Below are 21,441 nucleotides of genomic sequence, written 5' to 3'. Positions count from 1 at the left end.
TGTCTTGCTGGTTGAATATCACAGTGTTAATCCTTACCAAAAAAGAAGCATACTTCAAGTTTATTTTTAAGTATAGTAGTATACTATTAAGGGTACTATTTTAAAACTCCTTGTGACTAAATTGGCCCACTTTCTAGTAAATAAAAGTACACTTTTAACTATAACAGTAGTAAACTTTGAGTACACAACTCGTTTACATCTATGTTTTCAGTTTGTACTGCAAGTATGCTAAAAGTGAACTTTACATCATACTTTAAGTATACTACTGTGTCCCTATTTAGGTATTAATGTGTATATATTTTGTGAGTTATATTGTGAGTAATATTGTAAGTATATTTCTGAGAAGCACATAAAAAGTTGAGAAAGTATACTTTCCTATTTTTTAGTTTAGAAAAAGCATACTAAAAGCACACTTAAATAAACGACTTTTCCATAAGGGAAAGCAAACTGTAATCTGACTTTAAATGGACAGTTTAACCAAAAAATGCAAATTCTGTTATCATTTGCTAATCGTCATGTTATTTCAAAGCTGTATGAGTTTCTTGCATACAGAGAGAAATGAAACTGATGGAGATGGACAATAAAAGGGGTGAACTGTCCCTTTAAGTTTGTAAGTGTCAATATCAATATAGTACTGAAGATCTCCAACCCTTTCCAATTGCATCTGATGCTGTTAGATCCCGGGAGGCCATGAAAACTCTGGTTTTATCTTGCATTAGAGCTCTGTATGCGTAAAGCTGTGCAGGTGGATTGCTCATTGGCTGCTGTGATAACGGGATTTGGGCGTCAGACGTCTCTGTCCCGCTGAAGAGCAGCTGCTTCCTGTGTTTGGAGAATTTAAGCTCATTCTCTGATCCTCATCTCAGGATTGAGCTTTTCATCCTGTAAGCTCCTTTTGCAACTTTGTATCGCTGGCCTGCATCTCTCTCTCCAGCTACAGTTCAAATCTGAGTCAGTCGACCGCAGCTCTGTGAGCAAAACCCAACACCAACTTTATTTCTGAATGATATTCTTTGGGTTTCCAGAATTTCAAAGCGGAGAAAATATGTTCTTTGAACATTTTTTTAATGTTCATATTAAGTTGTGAAAGCATTATTTATGAATGTTCTCTGAACATTCCAAGCATCCAGTTTTTTAAATATTTTTCCTTTGTTATGCAAACATTAAGGAAACATTCCATTTTATAATGTTTTAAACATTGTGAGAATGTTACTTTTGAATGTTCTATGAAGCAAGAAGTAACATTTGAAAATTGTTACACAGTCGTCCAACTAAAAGTTTCAGGAAAACTATTTGTGACCCCGGAGCAAAAAAGCTGTTTTAATTAGCACAGGTATATTTGTAGCAATGGCCAAAAATACATTGTATGGGTCAAAATGATCAATAATTCTTTTATGTCAAAAATCATTAGGATATTAAGTAAAGATCATGTTCCATGAAGATATTTTGTACTATTTCCTGCAGTAAATATATCATAGCTTAATTTTTGATTAGTAATATGCATTGCTAAGAACTTCATTTGGACAACTCTAAAGGTGATTTTCTCAATATTTAGATTTTTTGCACCCTCAGATTCTAGATTTTCAAATAGTGTCATGGCCAAATATTACCCTACACTCTTAAAAATAAAGCAATGCTATAGAAGAGCCATTTTTTGTTCCACAAAGAGCTATTCAGTCAAAAGAACCATCTCTTTCTTACCTTTTTATAATCTGAAGAACCTTCTTTCGTCACAAAGAACCTTTTGTGAAACAGAAAGGTTCTTCAGATGTGAAAGGTTCTTTATGGAACCATTTAGACAAAAAAAGGTGGAGCACCTTTATATTTGAGAGTGTATAAATCAATGGAAAGCTCAGTTATTGAGCTTTCAAAGAATGCATACATTTAAAAAAAAATTAAATTCAGTCTTTTTTTTTATAGTGAATGCTAATATTATTTTTGTGTGTGCGTGTTGCATAAATGTAAAACTGAAGCTGACTTGCAGTTACTTTAATTGGGCCTGGAAACCCTTATCGATAGATGTCTGTCATAAAGTCATAAAGATAAACACAGCACACGTACAAAGCACAATATGTTTTTTTTTTTCACAATTTAGTCTTATCTTAATTACCTTATCTGCTTATGATAACCTGAAGAATCAATTTTAACGCTGTTGCTTAATTTGGCAAGATGAAAACTCAAAGCAGCTGAGACGTGAAGATAAAGCCTTTTGCTGATCGTGCCGCAAGAACACAGTATCAGGATTCATAAAAATGATATTTTCTGCATTTGTGAAGTATGATCCTTCTTTTGCTGATCTGAAATGTTTCATGATTGCATTGAGATTCATCAGCGAATAATGTTTTTGTTAGTATATTTAAAAGGGATCAACATAGACACTTGCTGTTTCATTAAATCAATATATGTTCTTAATTAATATTTATGAAGAGAGAGGAATGATTTCATAAGAAATGTCATTTTTTAAATTTCATTTAAAATTTTTGTTAATAATTCTTAATAATTTTGCAATAATTCACAGAATCTTTTGGTGGTACAAGCTACTAATCAGCCACTGTGCTGAAAAAAAGTGTTTTAATGTGAAATGTTGCATTTATTGAAAAATAATAAATATATCATTAGATACAAAAAGTTTATTTATTCTAGTGGAAAAAAAAATGTTCATTAAAACTTTAAATATTGCATAGTATCATAAAACTCCTTAATATTCAAAATAATAATAATCCAAAAAAAAAAAAAAGACACACTTGGCTCCTTCACGGTCAAAAATGACCGACATAGGAAATAAATAGGAAATACGAAAAACTCCAATAATTCACGGAATATTAAAAAAAAAAAAAAGTCTTCAGCAATCAACCAATTTTAATGTGAAATGTTGCATTTATTGAAAAATAATAAATAAATAATAAAATACAAAAAAATTCTAGTGGAAAAATTTTTTTTCATTAAAATTGTATAAATATTGCATAGTATCATAAAAAGTCCTTAAAATTCTAAATAATAACCAGAAATTATTATTTAACAAAAATGTATTTCATTGATTACCCTAAAGAAAAAAAAAATTGGATGTTAAATGTTTTTTTTTTTTTTTTTTTTTTTTTTTTTTTGGATGTTAATGGGTCAAAAGTCACACTTGGCTCCTTCACGGTCAAAAATGACCGACCTAGGAAATAAATAGAAAATACGAAAATCTGCAATAATTCACAGAATCTTTTGGTGATACAAGCTACAAAATCAGCCACTGTGCTGAAAAAAAGTGTTCAGCAATCAGGCAATTAAATTTGAAATGTTGCATTTATTGAAAAAAAAAATATATAAATTAAATACAAAAAAATATTTAATTCTAGTGGACAAACTGTTCATTAAAATTGTATAAATATTGCATAGTATCATAAAAACTCCGTTTTAACTAATAATCATTAAATATTATTCAACAAAAATGTATTTCATTGATTTCCCTGAACAAAAAAACAAACAAAAAAAAAAGTTACTTTTTAAGTCTTCAATCACTTTTGACCGCGAAGGAGCCAAGTGTGACTAAACAAAGAGGCCCAGAGGGTTAAACATTATCTTATTCCTGACAGTTAAGATATTGTATACATAAATTCCTCTCTATATATATATATATATATATATATATAAAAAATAATAGATAATTAAGTAATTTTTCCAGGACATACAATAAAGCCAAATCTGAAAAAAGAAAATCATGTCATCATTTGCTCTTCCTCAAGTTGTTCCAAACCTCTCCATTTCTTTCTTCTCTTAAAACAGATTTTAAATTTTTCTAAAACATTTTTTCTTTAATATAAATGATTAGTGGTTGGACAATTTGTTATGTAATGCAAAAATATTTTAAGTCTGCTTAAAGCTTCCTTGGGTTGATTGTAGCTGAAACAAAGGAAACTAATCATTCATTATTTACCTCCCGAACATAAATGTTTGCACAAAGAGGACTACTTTGGTTCTGTATGTGGACTAAAGCCTGTATTAAATATTACCACTCTTATCTCGAGCGGTTCCGTATGACACTTCATTGTGCAACTCATTTGCTGAGACCTTTGCTCCTTGCTTGCATATAAAAGAAGACTTTCAACAAGCGTTTATGCAGAAGAGAACGCGCTGTCTTTTTTTTTTTTTTTTTTTTTTTTTTTCAAGAAGATAGTCTTTGCAAAGCCAGCACAGAGTTAATTCTTCAGGATGTGGCTGGTGGTATTTTTGGTGTCCGTCCTGATTTGGGCTGGTGGAGTGTTGTTCTGGTATCTGTTCTGGAAGCCCAGTCCGTTCACAGTGAAGTCAGTGAGGCCTGCGGGACCTTTAGAGCTGGACCAGAGGAAGAGGGACAAAGTGCTGAAACAAGGTGAATGTCCAGACTTCTCTAGATGCTTAAATGCTGCTTCGACCTCAGAATGACCTCAGAGTGTTTTAAGCTTGTTCTGCTAATCTGAAGCTTTTTAAAGCAAATGGACAATCTAATGTGAGCTAATCTTCACAGGCAACATATGAGCACTCAAGGAGCTTATACATTGCAAAAAATGATGTTTCCAGCCAAAATATCTCAAAATTCTTAAATCCAGAGGGATTTTTAAGACGAGTAACAATGGTTGTCTTTTCCTTAGAAAAAAAAAAGTCAAAATGAAGTGCGTTTTTACTTGAAACATCAAAATAATCTGCCAATGGTGTACGGATAATAATCTTGTTTTCTGTTTGAAATAAGATTATTTTTCTTATAGTCAGTTGGATGAATTTTGCAGCGGTAATTGTGTGGGTATAAATATGTCCTAAATAAAAATTAGTTTCACAACTTTAGAATTTTGAGTTTTTTGAATTTTTGAAATATCTCATAAATCATCTTCATAAATTTAAACCTCAATTACTTTTTTTGTTTACATTTTTTACAATTACAATTTTTTCCAGCAAAAATCTGCCAAGGGTCTTTTTTTTAAATTGACGCACAAGGGTTAAACATCTTTTTTATGTCTCATTATCTTAAAGTAATAGTGATATCAGATAATAAGCACTAAACAGAACATATGGTGTGTTTAACATAATCTAATTATGTAAAGTCTTGTCAATGCTATTGTAAAACAATTAACATGTGTGTCAATGGCTATACCAATATCTCGATTCGATTAGCTGATTGTGAAAACGCCTGTAGATCTCACACAAACTTCTTATTTGAGTTTTTTAGGGCTTAAAATGATAATGTGGTGGTATTTTGTGGCCATGCTATCTCCTTATCTGCTTTTTTACTTTTAGCATTGAATGCTGGGAGTTCAGCCAGATCAGGAATGGACTGCTCATTCATTCTGCTGTAAAATGTTACATAAGATTGCATGAGGTGTTTGTGAGTGAGTACAATAGTCTATATGCATGTAATGTAGATTTACTTACTGTGTGTATTTCTAGGATTCACCAAGGAGAAGATTCCACAGAATCTTGATGCGATTATAATAGGCAGTGGGATCGGAGGAATGACGGCCGCAGCCACGATGGCCAAATCAGGGAAGAGAGTCCTGGTTCTGGAGCAGCACGATGTGGCCGGAGGATGCTGTCACACTTTCACTGAGAAGGGCTTTGAGTTTGATGTGGGTATGTACCGTCCCTCATAGATCATTATTTTTACATATGAGCAAATTTTAAAGGAAAAAATCATCCAAACATGAAAATGTGCTCGCCCTGAAATGAGTTTGTTTGTTCATCAGATTCGTAGAAATGTGTCGCTCCATCACTGGATCCTCTGCGGTGGATGGGTGCCGTCAGAATGAGAGTCCAAACAGCTGATGCAAACATCTCAATAATCCGCACCACTCCAGTCCATCAGTTAACATGTTGAGGAAAAAAGCTGAAACAAATCCAGCATTAAGACATTTTTAACTGAAATATCACTCCATAATCTATAATAACAGTTCCTCCAGTGACAAAGTCCATCTCCTGTTGTCTCTCACGTTAAAATCCAGCCACATATTTGTTTAGAGCTGTTTTGGCTTGTAAACGGGGCAGATTTCTCTCCTGATTCCGACCAGACCACCGCTGGAGGAAGCGTTATTATGGATTGTAGACTCATAAAAGCGTCTTAATGATGGATTTGTTTGAGCTTTTGTCTTGTCAAGATGTTAACTGATGGACTGGAGTGCTGTGGATTATTGTGATGTTTTTATCAGCTGTTTGGACTCTCATTCTGACGGCACCCATTCACTCCAGAGGATCCAGTGATGGAATGACATATTTATATAAATCTGATGAAGAAACAAACACAAATACACAAATACATCTGGGATGACCTGAGGTTGAGCACATTTTTAATTTTGGGGACAAGTATTCCTTAGGCTGTTGTAAATGGTTAATTTTATTTAAATTGGTTAAATTGGTAATTGGTTACTTTATTTCTGAAAGCAATAAGTTATACACCAATGTGACAATTTTAACCCAGTGCAACATTTTCAGAAAATACAGTAGGCCTACAATTTATCACTGCACTGCAAAAATGCTTTTCTTACTTAGATGTTTTCTCTTGTTTCCAGACAAAATATCTAAAAATTCTTAAATCAAGAAGGATTTTCTAGACGAGTAAAAATTATTAGAGCAAGCAAAATAATCTGCCAATGGGGTAAGCAAAAAAAATCTAATTTCAAACAGAAAACAAAATAATTTTTCTTATCCCGTGAGCAGATTGTTTTGCTTGTTTCAAGCAAAAACGCATTTAATTTTGACGTTTGAAAAAGAACGTTGTAACGTTGACGTTGTAAAAACAAGTCAAAATTAAGTCTGTTTTTGCTTGAAACAAGCTAAATAATCTGCCAATAGGGTAAGAAAAATAATCTTTGTTTACCGCACTGGCAGATTTTTTAGCTTGTTCTAATCTAAGCAAACAAATCACTCATTTTTTCTGAAAACAAGAAAATCTTTTTTACTTGATTTAAGAATCTTTAGAGAGTTTGGCTGGAAACGAGACAAAAAATCTAAGTAAGAAAAGCATTTTTTTGCAGGTGAAACCTCACTTAAACTTCCAGTTGGGGTTGTTACTTCCTTGTTAGTTAGATAAAAGAAGTGTCTGTGAATTTAATCATGATGTCTCAAGAATATATCTACTGAAGGTTCTTAAATGGAGTTTGTTTAATCTTGCATGTCTAAAGGACTTCACTACTTCGGTCAGCTGCATGAAAACGGTCTGCTGAAGGTCGCTATGGATCAAATCACTGAGGGTCAGCTGGATTTTGTGGAGCTGCCGCAGCATTTTGACAGCATTGTGATCGACGACGGCGGGAAACGGAGAGACTACTCCATCTTGAGCGGCAGGACTGAGATGGAGCACAACCTGAAGAAGTTCTTTCCTGAGGATGTCAAAGCTGTGGAGGAGTTCTTCAAGTTGATGAAGGTAGAGCATCCACATCTGTCATCTCATGTTTCTCGTTTTGAAAATAAATATGTTCATGGTTATCAGATTTTTTTAATATGCCTTCCATACATTTATGCATGCAATATATGTTGATAATTTTTTTTTTCTTTGTTTCTTGTCTGAAGTATTGAGTACTTCCATCATTTTTAAATATAAAAAATATGCACTGCTGCTTAAAAGCCTCTTATGCTCTTCAAGGCTGCATTAATTGATCAAAAATAGTGAGAAAAAAAAAACAGTAAAATTGTAAAATGTTATTACAACATAAAATAATGGTTTGTATTTGAATATACTTTAAAATATAATTTATTTATGTGATGCAAAGCTGAATTTTCATCAGCTGTTACTCCAGTCTTCAGTGCTGATTTTTGGAACCTGTGATACTTTATTCAAGATTCTTTGATGAATAACAAGTTTAAGAGAACAACATTTATTCCAAATATAAATCTTTTCTAACAATGTAAATCTATGCTATCACTTTTTATTAATTTAACACATCCTTGGTGAATAAATGTATTAATTTCTTTCAAAAAAAGAAAGAATAAAAATGTACTGACTCCAAACCTTTGAACAGTAGTGTATATTTTCAGAAAATCTTTCTATTTTAAATAAATGCTGTTTCTTTTACGTTTTAATGATCAAAGAATCCTGAACAAAAGTTTCACAGGTTCAAAAAAATATTTTGTGTTTGCGACATTGATAATAAATCAGTATATTAGAATGATTTGTGAAGGATCGTGAGACACTGAAGACTGCAGTAATGATGCTGAATATTCAGCTTTGCATCACAGAAATAAAGTACATTTAAAAAAAGATATTCACATAGAAAACAGTTATTTAAAATTTAAATAATATTTCACAACTTTACAGTTTTTTTCTGTATTTTTAATCAAATAAATGCAGCCTCGATGAGCATAAGAAACATTAAAAACCATAAAAAATCTTTCTGATCCCAAAATATAAAAAAGTCTTCTGTGTCGTCCTCAGGTCACAGCCAGGAGGATTAATTTTTTGGCCATTCTAAAGCTGATTCCACAGTGGTTTGCTCTGTTTCTGCTCAAAAGTGGCATCGCTGACTTCTGCTCATCCATCTTTCGTCTCTCAGGATCCAATGCCACGGAGATGAACAACAGACTGACAAGCAACAAGGACTTGCATTTGATCTTCTCATATTTCTTCTACGGTGAGGCTTTTTATACATTAATCATTCCATGAAAGCACCAAGTGATAAAATGAAAAAAAATATAATTTATTTATTTAAATTATTTCATTATTACTTCTTTCATTTCAGCTAGTTGCTATAATAATAAAAAAAATCATTTAGTTTAAACTATTTATACTAAATAACTGAAACTAAAACTGGTTTAAGAAAGAATTAAAAAAATAATTAAATTAAATTTTTGAACCTACAAGAGTCTAATTTTACTATGGTATATACACTGACATTATTATTATTGATTGATAGCAGCTTCTATGTAGCCATGCTAATAAAATACAACTACAATACAACTAATTTGAATAGTTTTCTGTGCTCCAGATACCTATATCAGAAATTTCAGGCTATAATAACTTTCTGATTCAACCGGACCTGTCAATAAGCTCTTTGCTGAATGGCTTGCACGAGAACACATCATGCAAATTTTCCATTCGAGTTGAAATTTTTGAACTTGTGAACTTGAATATTGCGCATATCGCAATCAGAAACCCTCCACCTCCCCAGCACCACCTTTATAGATCTGCTTATGGGTCATTTTGGGCTGTCTTTAACCATGAAATATTATTATAATTGCAATTGAAACATCATAATCACAATTTAAATACATCCGTGACAACACTTTCCATGCACATTCATGACCCTAAATGAGGAAAAGTCTGAAAAAACATAGATTAACCAGTTTTTCCAACTCAAAAATCGATTCATTTTTCTCCAGGTGTGCCTCCGAAAGATTCCAGCTTTATGATCAATGCTCTGATGCTGCATCATTTCAAGCGTGGCGCATATTACCCCAAAGGAGGCGCCAGTGAGATCCCCTTCCACATCACTAAAGTCATACAGAAATACGGAGGCAGTGTGCTGGTCCGAGCTCCTGTCAGCCGAATCCTGGTGGACACAAAGGGAGCTGCTTATGGTGAGTCAAAAGCAAAATATTTATACCAATTAAACTGCAATAACGAATGCAGAAATTCAGTTTATTCCCATTCAGTGTTAGTGTTTGTCAGTGTTGGGGGTAATGCATTACAAGTAACACAAGTTACGTAATAATATTACTTTTTCCAAGTAACTAGTAAAGTAACGCATTACTTTTTAATTGACAAGAAAATATGATTTACTTTTTCAAATAAGTAAAGCCAGTTACTTTTTCCCCCATTTATTGATTAAAAGCTCTTCTGTCTCCATGTTGAGAGAAATTGTGAGTAAGATGTTACTTTAGTTCTAGAATAAATGTGAACATGCATTAATTCATCTCACTCACTAAAAAACAGATCCAGTGTTCTTCAAAATGAATAAAAAAAACCTGCAATTATTAAATATGTTAAATAATACAAATATCCTCACTGCAAAAAATGCTTTTCTTAATTAGATTTTCTGTCTTGTTTCCGGCCAAAATATCTAAAAATTCTTAAATCAAGAAGGATTTTCTAGACGAGTAAAAATTATTGTCTAGTTTTCAGAAAAAACAAGTAAAATTAACTGCGTTTTTGCTTGAAACACGCTAAATAATCTGCCAATGGAGTGAAATAAATAATCTTGTTTTCTGTTTGAAATAAGATTTTTTCACTTACTTCGTTGGCAGATTATTTAGCTTGTTTCAAGCAAAAACGCAGTTAATTTTACTTGTTTTTTTCTGAAAACTAGACAATAATTTTTACTCGTCTAGAAAATCCTTCTTGATTTAAGAATTTTTAGATATTTTGGCTGGAAACAAGACATTTTTTGCAGTGCTTTATGTATTTAATCTAATTTTAGTAACCGATGTCTTTGCTGCCGACCTTCGATGATCCAATTCATCCATACTAATAAGCGAAAATTACTCAAGATTATCTAACATGGGTTTTCTTTTTTTTTTTTTTATTGCTGAAGAGTTGACATTTTTCTTCTGCGGTCTACTGTACTGACGTCAATTTACTTTTCTCTAAGGCTTTTGATGTAAAAAGGCTTTTACATTTGACAAAAATAGAGCTTTTTATATTAAAAACAAACAAGCAAGCCCTGCCCAGATTTAAAAAGTAACGCAAAAGTAACGTAACACAATACTTCCCGTAAAAAGTAACTAAGTAACATAATTAGTTACTTTTTTAGGGAGTAACTCAATATTGTAATGCATTACTTTTAAAAGTAACTTTCCCCAACACTGGTCAGGTATAAGATCATTTTGCATATTGTATATGTATGTATATTGATCTACCGGCCTCATGATTTGATTGACAGGAGTGACAGTGAAGAAAGGCGATGATCATGTGGAGATTCGGGCTCCTGTCATCATCTCCAACTGTGGGATCTTCAACACCTTCCAGAAGCTCCTACCTCCGGAAATACAAGTCAAACCAGGTGAACATGATCAATGTGCTGCGATAAACCATCTTTAATACTCACCTGCCATTGAGAGACTATAAATTGGCTGTCTTCTGATCTTTCAGAGATTCAGAGTCGTCTGGATATGATGAGGCCCGGGAAAGCCTCGTTCCTTTTGTTCTCAGGGTTTGACGCGACGCAGGAAGAGTTAGACATCGTGCCCACCACCCTCTGGCTCTTCAAATCCAACGACATGGATGCCATGTCAGTATTAAAAAAGATACTTTACTACACTATTAAAAATAAAGTGCTTCACGATGCCATAGAAGAACCTTTTTTGTCTAAATGGTTCCATAAAGAACCTTTAACATCTGAAGAACCTTTCCGTTTCACAAAAGATTCTTTGTGGTGAAAGAAGGTTCTTCAGATTATAAAAAGGTAAGAAAGAGATGGTTCTTTAAAGAACCGTTGACTGAATGGTTCTTCTATGGCATCGCTGTGAAGAACCTTTTAAAGCACCTTTATTTTTAAGAGTGTATACTACTTTAATACAAATGCAATATACCTTTGCATTTACAATGTAGAATCAATATTTCCAAAAAGTGCAAAGACACATATTTACTATTTTAAAAAATGATTTAATAGCATGCATTAAGTACTAATCATCATTCCTAACAAAACACTAACATAATCTTTGCTCTAAAACAAAAGGTCTTAAGTAAAACAATGAATGAAACCCTTGTGAAAAAGAAGTACACTGTAGCATGATTTTAAAAATACTTTAAAAGAATATACTTATATATAGATCAATCTATAGGCAATCTAAGCGAATCATAGAATGCACACTGCAAAATGCTTTTCTTACTTAGATTTTTTTTGTCTTGTTTCCAGCCAAAATATCTAAAAATTCTTAAATCAAGAAGGATTTTCTAGACAAGTAAAAATTAGTTTTTTGTTTTCAGAAAAAAACAAGTCAAAATTAAGTGCGTTTTTGCTTGAAACAAGCAAAGTAATCTGCCAATGGGGGAAGAAAAATAATCTTGTTTTCTGTTTGAAATAAGATTTTTTTCTTACTTCATTGGCAGATTTTTTAGCTTGTTCTTAGCAAAAACTCACTTCATTTTGATTGTTTTTTCTGAAAACAAGAAAATATTTTTTACTTGTTGCAATTGCGAGAAAAAAAGTCAGAATTGGGAGATACAAAGTTGCAAAATGTGAGAAAAAAATGGGAATTGCGAGATAAAATGTTGCAATTGCGAGAAAAAAAAGTCAGAATTGCGAGATACAAAGTTGCAATTGCAAAAATAAAAATATTTGAATTGTGAGATACAGAGTCGCAATTGCGAGAAAAAATTCTGAATTGTGAGATACGTTTGAAATAAGATTTTTTTTCTTACCCCACTGGCAGATTATTTTGCTTGTTCTTAGCAAAAACTAACTTGATTTTGATTTGTTTTTTCTGAAAACAAGAAAATAATTTTTACTTGTTTAGAAAATCCTTCTTGATTTAAGAATTTGAGATATTTTGGCTGGAAACAAGACAAAAAAGCATTTTTTGCAGTGCAGTTGCTCTAATCAAACACTAGGTGGTGTTGTTGCCTAAAGCATTAGATTTGTGGCTTGTCCCATCTCTCTCTGTCTCTGGGCCTGCTGCCATACTTCTGTCTGGACAGGGTTTCTGCTCTCAATCCAAGAAGCAATTCTTATCTTCCTGCCTGTGGGAAAACATGTTTCCAGTCCTTTCCAAACTTTCCTGTACTCTCATGTTGTTTTCTGATGGAACTGTATGTCTATAAGGATATGTAATATGAGCACATCATGGCAGTAAATAAAAAGAGATCTTTCACCTGTAGGATGGATGAGTTCTTCAGTATGAGTAAAGACGAGGCACCAGAGAACGTTCCCATGATTCTCATCACCTTTCCTTCAGCCAAAGACCCCACATCACAGATCCGGCACCCAGGTAACATCCAAACAGAAGATCCATCAACTGTCACTGGAAGATACACTGTACTCCTCCATTCAAAAGTATCTTCCGTTCACCAAAGCTGCATTTATTTGAACAAAAATACAATAAAATCAGTAAAATTCTGAAATATTATTAGAATTTGAAATAGCTGTTTTCTATGTGAATATCTGTTAAAATGTAATTTATTTCTGTGATCAAAGCTGAATTTTTAGCATCATTAAAACAGTAAAATTCTGAAGTATTATTAGAATTTGAAATAGCTGTTTTCTATGTGAATATCTATTAAAATGTAATTTATTTCTGTGATCAAAGCTGTGACCATTACTCCAGTCTTCAGTGCATAAAAAAGAGTAATATATATATATAGAAAGAGATAAATGTTTTGAAGAAAATGCACACAAGGCTGCATTTGTTTGATCAAAAATACAGTAAAAACTGTAATATTATTGCAATTTGAAATTGCTATGTTTTATGTGAATATCTGTTCAAAATAATTTAATTTTGTGATCAAAGCTGAATTTTCAGCATCATTTTAATTTTCAAGATTTTTGAATTTATTTAAAACTTAAATCTTTTGAAACATTCTAAATGTCCGTTTAATGCATCCTGTGTTAATAAAAGTATTTTATTTTTTTTAAAAATACAGATTTAAAGGCCTATATGGGTCTGATATACAAGAAAAACATTAATAAAAAAACAGTGAATGTTTAGTGAAAAGAAATAGTTTCTTTTCAAGATTTTTTATTGAACTTCAAAGTCAGTCGCTTTGTATTTTTGAAGGCAGTTTTTGTTCTTCATGGGTGCAAGTAAAAAAAAAAAAAAAAAAAAAAAGATTACATTGTGTTATTAATAATAATTTTCCAGGCAAGTCCTGTATGACGATTCTGACCATGGTGAACTACGAATGGTTTGAGGAGTGGAAGGACACTAGAGTGAGAAAAAGAGGCGACGATTATTTCAACTATAAGATGAGATTTGCCAACTATCTCTTTGACTGGGCCTGCAAACACTTCCCTAAACTCAGAGACAAGGTACTAAACTTTTGCAAATTTGAAATGTGTTATTTTTTAATGTTAAAATGCTTTTGTCCTATTCCTGGTAAATGTGCAGAGTTAAGTAAGTCAAGTTAGTCATTCATAAAGAGTCTAAACACTGAGATACGATTACAAGGTTGAGCTTTAAAATGTAGTTGGTGTTTATCAACGACATCTCTGTAAAACATGTCATTAGTCTCATGAACCACCCACACAGTCCATTCATTGACTCACCAAGCAGCTCTATAATACGTGGAGAAAGTCATCTGTTAGCTTTTCCATTCATCTCAATGGCAGCTGCTTCGCTGGCATGAACTCGAAGACTCAAAACTGTTTTTAAGCCAATCATCTGAACTATAAATATCATGTGACTAACTAAGAGCTACTGGAAGTGCACAGTCATAAAGAGCCTCACTTTAATATAATGAAATATTTATGACTGTGACATATTATACACAAAAATTAGTCATATAGTGGACTAGCAGTAAAATAGATAAAAATTTGGGACCAAATTATTCAGACACTTTGACCTTACCATGTTTTGACAAGTGTTTTTCTTTAATTGGTAATGCAAACTTTTAATTTTTAAACTGAGATACAAAGTCGCAATTTTGCACCCCAGACTGAACCAAATGAAGCATTGCTTGGTAATTGGTCAACAAAGTATTGATAGTTGTGTAAATATTGTTGTCTGAATTATTGGTTGATTTTGATCAATTACATACCTTTCTACTAAAGTTATAAGATATTAATGTAATTTGACATAGTTTAACTCCTAGATCTTGTCATATTTTATTATCATTTTCTAAACCATAGCAAACTGTGCTAATGTGAGATATGACTCAGTGTCTGAATAAATTTAGGTTTGACTGTGTATCTGAACCAGGGTTATTATCATTACCTAAATAAAACAATAAAACAGTTTTATTTCTTATCAAATAAAATAAACATTACCTGAAATAAAATAACATGTCTATGTACAAAAAAGATATTAAAAAATAATAATAATAATCATAAAAATTACAAAAAAAATTTGCTAAAATTGAAACAAAAATCTAAAAAGAGAGAGCAAAAGTCAGAATTCCGAGATACAAAGTCACAATTGCGAGCAAAAAAAAAAGTTAGAATTGCAAGATACGAAGTCGCAATTGTGAGAAAAAATGTAGAATTGCAAGATGTTCAGTGTAAAGTATGTAAATTGTGAGAAAAAAGTCAGAATTGCAATGTACAAAGTCACAATCGTGAGAGGAAATTGTTAGAAACAAAATCTAAACTGTGAGATACAAAGTTGCAATTGCAAGAAAAATTCTGAATTGTGAGATTAGGGGAGAGTGGGGATGGTTGCAACACTTTTTGCATTTCCTTTAGTTTCTCAGAAACTGTTTGTATTAGAAAGCCGAAATTTTAATACAATGAAGCCGCAAATGTCAGCTACTCACCCATATTGCTGCAACATGTGTACATATGATTATATATGTACACTTTACACTTAAATAGACAAAGTGAAATGTTGCAACCGTCCTCACAATAGGGGACAGTTGCAACATTCAATAAAATGTAATGAAATCATTCTTAAATATAATTTTGCAATTTCTTTATTTTATTTGTTCACAGTCACAGTCTTCAATAAGGTAAATTGGCTGTAAAAAAAACAAAAACAAAGAATAGTCAATTAAAAACATTAAGTAACAAGTAGATTTTTTACCTATTCACTTAAAAAAGGAGAGATAACTAACTATTAAAGGGGTTCATTAGTATTACAATTACAATTATGTAATATTATGTCGACTTTTAAATCAATATTGTGGTAAGGGACAGCATGATGGGATGGTTGCAACAGTGTGTCCCTACAGTGATAGCCATGATAAAAATTGGTATATTAGCGTGACAACATATCATTGGCACACGCTAGCTATGCCTATTAGAAGCTAACAACGCACAGATTCAAATGTTATTGGGTAAATGATTTTTGGTAGAAGGAATGATCACATGTGACTGATTTCTTCCAGGAAGTATGAGGGGCCAATAAAGCATGTGCAGTATGAATATTATCACTGTATCTTATTCCTGCTTGAAGAAATAAGCAATGTTGCAACTGTCCGCACTCTCCCCTACAAAGTGGCAGTTGTGAGAAAAAATTCTGAATTGTGAGATACAAAGTTGCAAAACAAAAATAAAAATGACAAAAAAATAACTAAAACTTTACAATTGGAACAAAAATATAAAAATCTAATTCAAAATATTAACAAAAAAATAAAGTTGAATTTTCAGCAGCAATTTTTGGGATCAGAATATGTATTTTGATTAGATTTGAGTAGAACTGTAGATTGAACTTTGTTTCATAAATATGTCTTTGTGCAATCTCTGCACACTGTAAAAAGTTTTTACCAAATTCAACTTAAAAACCTAAGTTCAGCCGCTGCCTTAAGTTTTTAAGTTAAATCAGCTTAAAACTACAAGTCATTTTAACTTATTACAATAAAAATGAGTTGATATAACTTGCGAGTTTAAATGACTTAAGTTGATTTAACTTAAAATCTTAAGGCAGCTGCTAAACTTAAGTTTTTAAGTTGAAACTGGTGAAAACTTTTTACAGGGCAGTCTGGAGCACATGTTCTATCATTAGAGAGAAAGGGGGCATATATTCAGACGTGTGTGTGTGTGTGTGTGTGTGTGTGTGTGTGTGTGTGTGTGTGTGTGTGTGTGTGTGTGTGTGTGTGTGTGTGTGTGTTTCAGCTGGTGTTTCAGGAGGCCGCCACTCCTCTGACAAACATGCACTATCTGAGCTGTAACCGAGGGGCCATTTATTCTGCTGATCACAATCTGCGCCGCTTCTACGCAGAAGCCATGGCTCGAAACCGATGTGACACTCCAGTCAAAAACCTTTATTTGTCAGGTGCATTTGCCTCACTATATCCATATATTCTTTAATGAATATATATTTAAATTCCATTTCAAGATTAGAGCATTTTGTGTGTATTTCAGGTCAGGATATCTTCAGCTGTGGAATCGCTGGTGCATTGCATGGTGGTCTCCTCTGCGCCTCAACCGTCCTCAACTACCCCGTCTACATCGACCTGCTGTTCATCAAGAAGAAACTCAAGTGGAAGAAAGCAAAGGAGGCAGCGAAACTGGCGAAGCAGAAGCAGAAGCAGCAGTGATCAAGCTGTTCTGAGGGAGATCTGCACAGGCCATGAATTACATACTAATACATACAAACAGAAAAGTATTTATAAATATGGAAGATGAGCACTTAATTGTTACTTTGGGGTTATTTGTTATATTTAACTATTATCAGATATAGATTTTAATATTATATATAAACATATAACATTGAGTGCCTGTTTACATGACATTAAATCATCTATGAAATACTAATAAAATCAAAGAAAATATGGACACATGATGACACATTTTTGTAAGCCAACCAGTAATTTAAATGCACTTCAATGTCACCACCATTAAACTTCTAACAACTCTTTTGGTCTGCGTTTTAAAACATTTTCCCTGATAGATTGAGTTTGAATAGTGATTATTAACACAATACGGCTGTGAAAGCAAATAGATGAGTAGTTTGATGTTATGTTAATGTCCTGAAAACCTCTATTGTCCCATTTAGACTCTTGTTAGTAGCCACCTTTTCTCAAAACGAGTAAAATCTCTTTTTTCTTCTTTTTTTTTAACCCATTTATGCCACTGAATAATAATAATAATAATAATAATAATAATAAAACAGTTTTGTGACTAATCTTACAATTCTGACTTTTTTTCTCAGAATTGTGAGATATAAACTTACAATTGCGAGAAATAAAGTCAGAATTGATATAAACTAGCAATTGTAATGTATAAAGTCATAATTCTGAGATATAAACTCTAAAATATATTTATATCTGTGATATAAACTTGCAATTTCATGAACATATCAGTGTTTTTCTTTCTTTATAACTTCTTTATAATTGCAATTTTATATCTCAAAATTGTGAGAAAAAAATTCAAAATTGTGAAATTACAAAGTTGCAATTGTGAGAAATAAAGTCAGAATTGTGAGATACAAAGTTATAATTATGAGAAAAAAAGTTGCAATTTTGAGGAAAAAATTCAGAATTATGAGATACAAAGTCACAATTGCAAGATAAAATTCTGAATTGTGAGAAACAATGTTGCAATTGTGAGAAAAATGTCGGAATTGCGAGTTAAGTCACAATAAGCGTACAATTGTGAGTTATAAAGTCAGAATTCAGAGATATAAACTCACAATTCTGAGAAAAAGATATTTATATCTGTGATATAAACTTGCGATTCCATGAACATATCAGTATTTTTCTTCTTTATAACTCGCAATTGCAATTTTATATCTCAAAATTGTGAGAAAAATAATCTAAATTGCTATATACAAAGTTGCAATTGTGAGAAATAAAGTCAGAATTGTGAGATACAAAGTTGTAATTATGAGGAAAAAAGTTGCAATTTTGAGGAAAAAAATTCAGAATACCCAAATACAATGTTGCAATTGTGAGAAAAAAGTCAGAATTGTGAGATAAGTCGCAGTAAATTTACAGTTATAAAGTCAGAATACAGAGATGTAAACTCACAATTCTGAGAAATGATGCCAGAATTGTGTAATATAAACTCACAATTGTGGGTAAAGTCAGAATTGTGAGATACAAAGTTGTAATTATGAGGAAAAAAATTGCAATTGTGAGAAAAGTATTCAGAATTGTCAGATACAAAGTCACAATTGTGACAAAAATGTCAGAATTGCAAGATACAAACTTGTAATCATGTGAAACAAATCTGAATTGTGAGATACAAAGTCATAATTGTGAGAGAAAAAAAGTCAGAAAATGTTTATTTTATGCCATAGAATAAAATGTGAAAATATCTTGAGCTTGTGTTTAACACAGATCTTATTTCAAGTATTTAACCAAAATTCCATTTAAAACACTTATTGACTTCAGGAAGATGAAACCATAAATCTAAAATGCTAATTTCTGGATTTAGGCCTCCACAAATGTATCAACCCAAGTTAAAAGGTCATTGTGATGGAAAAACAAGACCAAAGGAGCTTTAGAAAGAGTGTGACTTTCCATTCCAGATTTGTAAAACTCCATATCGCTAACATCAACACATTATCTGCTGTCTTTAATCCAATAAAGCTTTCTCAAGCAGACCTCCCACCTGTACCTCCTCGAACCTGTGCTCCTCAAACCCATGTTTGATCCATGTTTGAGTATTTGTGCACCAGCAGGACTCAAAGGAATTGTGGGAAACCTCAGACTTCCTGGTTTAAGTGGACATTTCCCTTGGGATTCGCTTACAGATTGGTTGGCATAACACAACCGCTGATGGACGTGTGAATTTGGGACGGGAGGAGGATATGAATGCCCTCACTGTGCTCCATTGTGAGTCCATATAACCGCTCTGCTTCGCTCTAAACCTGGGTTCATGCTGCCATTAAATAAATCAAAGGACAGGAGGCCTAAAAAGTATGTTCTAGGAAAGTCATGTTCGTAAACTGAGAATTAATATTACAGGAAATCAGACAAAGATGTATTGCAGTTCAAAACACTGTAACTGCATTCATCTTTTAATACTAATGCCATTAAAAGCCTCTTAATTAAATGAAGCACTCCTCCTGTCTTACGACTAAGAGTTATGAAAATGTTTCAGGACTTGGATTAGACATTTTCAAAGAGGCCAGAATCAACAGAAATGAACTTGTTTAAGTTGCAGGGGAAGTGAGTTTTGTTTGAACGGCGACCAAAAGCACTTAAGAGAACCAAAACATGCTGGATGGAGTCAGATGGGGGAAATGGACCCAGTAATCGCACCGCATTTCATGGATGATTACAACTGCATGAGAGAGAAATGCAGTTGCATAGTCAATCATATACAACACAATGCAAAACTAAATGGGAGCAAATCAAACTTTGGACTATGACAAGAAAAAAATGAAATTGAAAGGTTCAGGTCAGGGGTTTGATTTAATAGTTAACTAAAGCCATTACTTTGAATAAATGTTAACTGAAATTAGAATAAAATAAAAATATGCAAAATATATTGTTTCAAAGTATCGACTTTGTATTTCAAATTCTGAATTTTTCCTCACAATTGTGACTTTGTAACTCGCAATTCTGACTTTTTTTCTTGCAACTTGCTTGTTGTCAAAGCAACATTTGTCATTTTTGTTATGTTTAACTTGAAGTACTACTATAACTAAAATTAAAAAATCTAAAACAAATAAAATAAATAGACATTTAAAAAAAACTATTAAAAGCACACAATACAGTGACTAAAGCTTTACCTAAAATTAATGTAAGAGCAGCAAATATAAAAATATATTTAACAAAAAAGATTTTTTTTAAGGTAAATCTAGTAGCACTTTACAATAAGGTTCCATTTGCTACATTCAATTCATTAACTAACATTAACTAATAATGACCTATACATTGTTACAGAATTTTACACAAATGATTTTATGTCTATAGAAAATACATTAAATGTAAATGTAAGTGTCTACTTTTAAGGTTTCAAATAAGTTTTTGGAGAATAAAATTAAGTAAAATATTTATGTAAAACAGCACACTTATTCTGACTTGTAATATATAAAAGAACAAGGGAGCATATTAAGTTTTATTGTGTTTTAAATGAGTAAAACAATTCTTACTGACAAATGGGCAAAACCTAGGATAGTGGCAAATTAAAAATGTAGAATTACAACTAATTAGTATTTGGGCTGAAAGTAATTAGTAATTAGAAAGTCTTTTCAAATGTCCTAAATTGATTTTTGTTGTAAATATGCATGACAAGATTCACACTCAATGACATTTTAGTGGGTGTCTTCTGTAAATAAGGGGAAAATGTATGATATTTATTTTTTGCTCAGAAAAACAAAAACATAAATGCAATCAAATTAAACAGAAACTTTTAAATATTTTTCTGGAAAAAGCAACAATTTAAAGCAGAATTACACTTATAGTTTTTATGCTTTGACCCATATAAAAAAAAATGTTTTTCTTTTGTTGGGAAAGCAAGCAGCATGAGGTTTAGTATCTTAGACACAATCTAACTATTTATAAAAGATGTATAACAATGCATGGTAGCTGAGCAGAAAAACAAGCTCAGAGGATTCAGCTGTTTACAATTGTACCCATCATCATCATCATTTGAGCTATCTGACTGTAGTAATTGACTAAACACAGCAAATTATAGATGATGGAGTCAGAGTGATTGAAGTCTCCGCCCCCTTCAGTGTTTAGCTCCTCCTCTGGGCGGGGCTTAACTGGTATCTTTTGTCCCAGAGCTGAGCTGCTGTGTGAAGCCAGAAAATCCAGCTGGTTCTAATCTGAGTGGGCTGTTCAGAGAATCCAAGCCAAAAACACAAACACAGATCTCTGAGGAGAGAGAAAGAAAGACAGAGTTTTAACTGAAGAGAGAATAAGCAAAGTCTAAAAAGTCTCATTAATTGTAAACATTAATTACATGTAGTTTGTTAACTGTAGCTAGTAATGCATCACCTATAATAACA

The 21,441-nt window shown here is 32.3% G+C and overlaps 1 protein-coding gene across 1 annotated transcript; it reads left to right on the top strand.

Annotated features, from left to right (window-relative positions):
• Window positions 1-4,191: 4,191 nt before the first annotated feature.
• On the top strand, window positions 4,192-17,392 carry LOC141298107 (inactive all-trans-retinol 13,14-reductase-like). The gene is made up of 11 exons (XM_073828617.1): window positions 4,192-4,357; window positions 5,407-5,589; window positions 7,134-7,375; window positions 8,384-8,579; window positions 9,328-9,525; window positions 10,827-10,946; window positions 11,036-11,174; window positions 12,764-12,873; window positions 13,744-13,910; window positions 16,650-16,809; window positions 16,899-17,392. Exons 1-11 carry the CDS (start codon window positions 4,198-4,200, stop codon window positions 17,072-17,074), a joined length of 1,851 nt encoding a protein of 616 aa, XP_073684718.1. The 5' UTR covers window positions 4,192-4,197; the 3' UTR covers window positions 17,075-17,392.
• The last annotated feature ends 4,049 nt before the right edge of the window (window positions 17,393-21,441 follow it).

The sequence above is a fragment of the Garra rufa genome, chromosome 22 (assembly GCF_049309525.1).
Source record: "Garra rufa chromosome 22, GarRuf1.0, whole genome shotgun sequence".
NCBI lineage: Eukaryota > Metazoa > Chordata > Actinopteri > Cypriniformes > Cyprinidae > Garra > Garra rufa.
The sequence above is the reverse complement of the archived record's forward strand: the minus strand, read 5'-3'. Positions and strand labels throughout refer to the sequence as shown.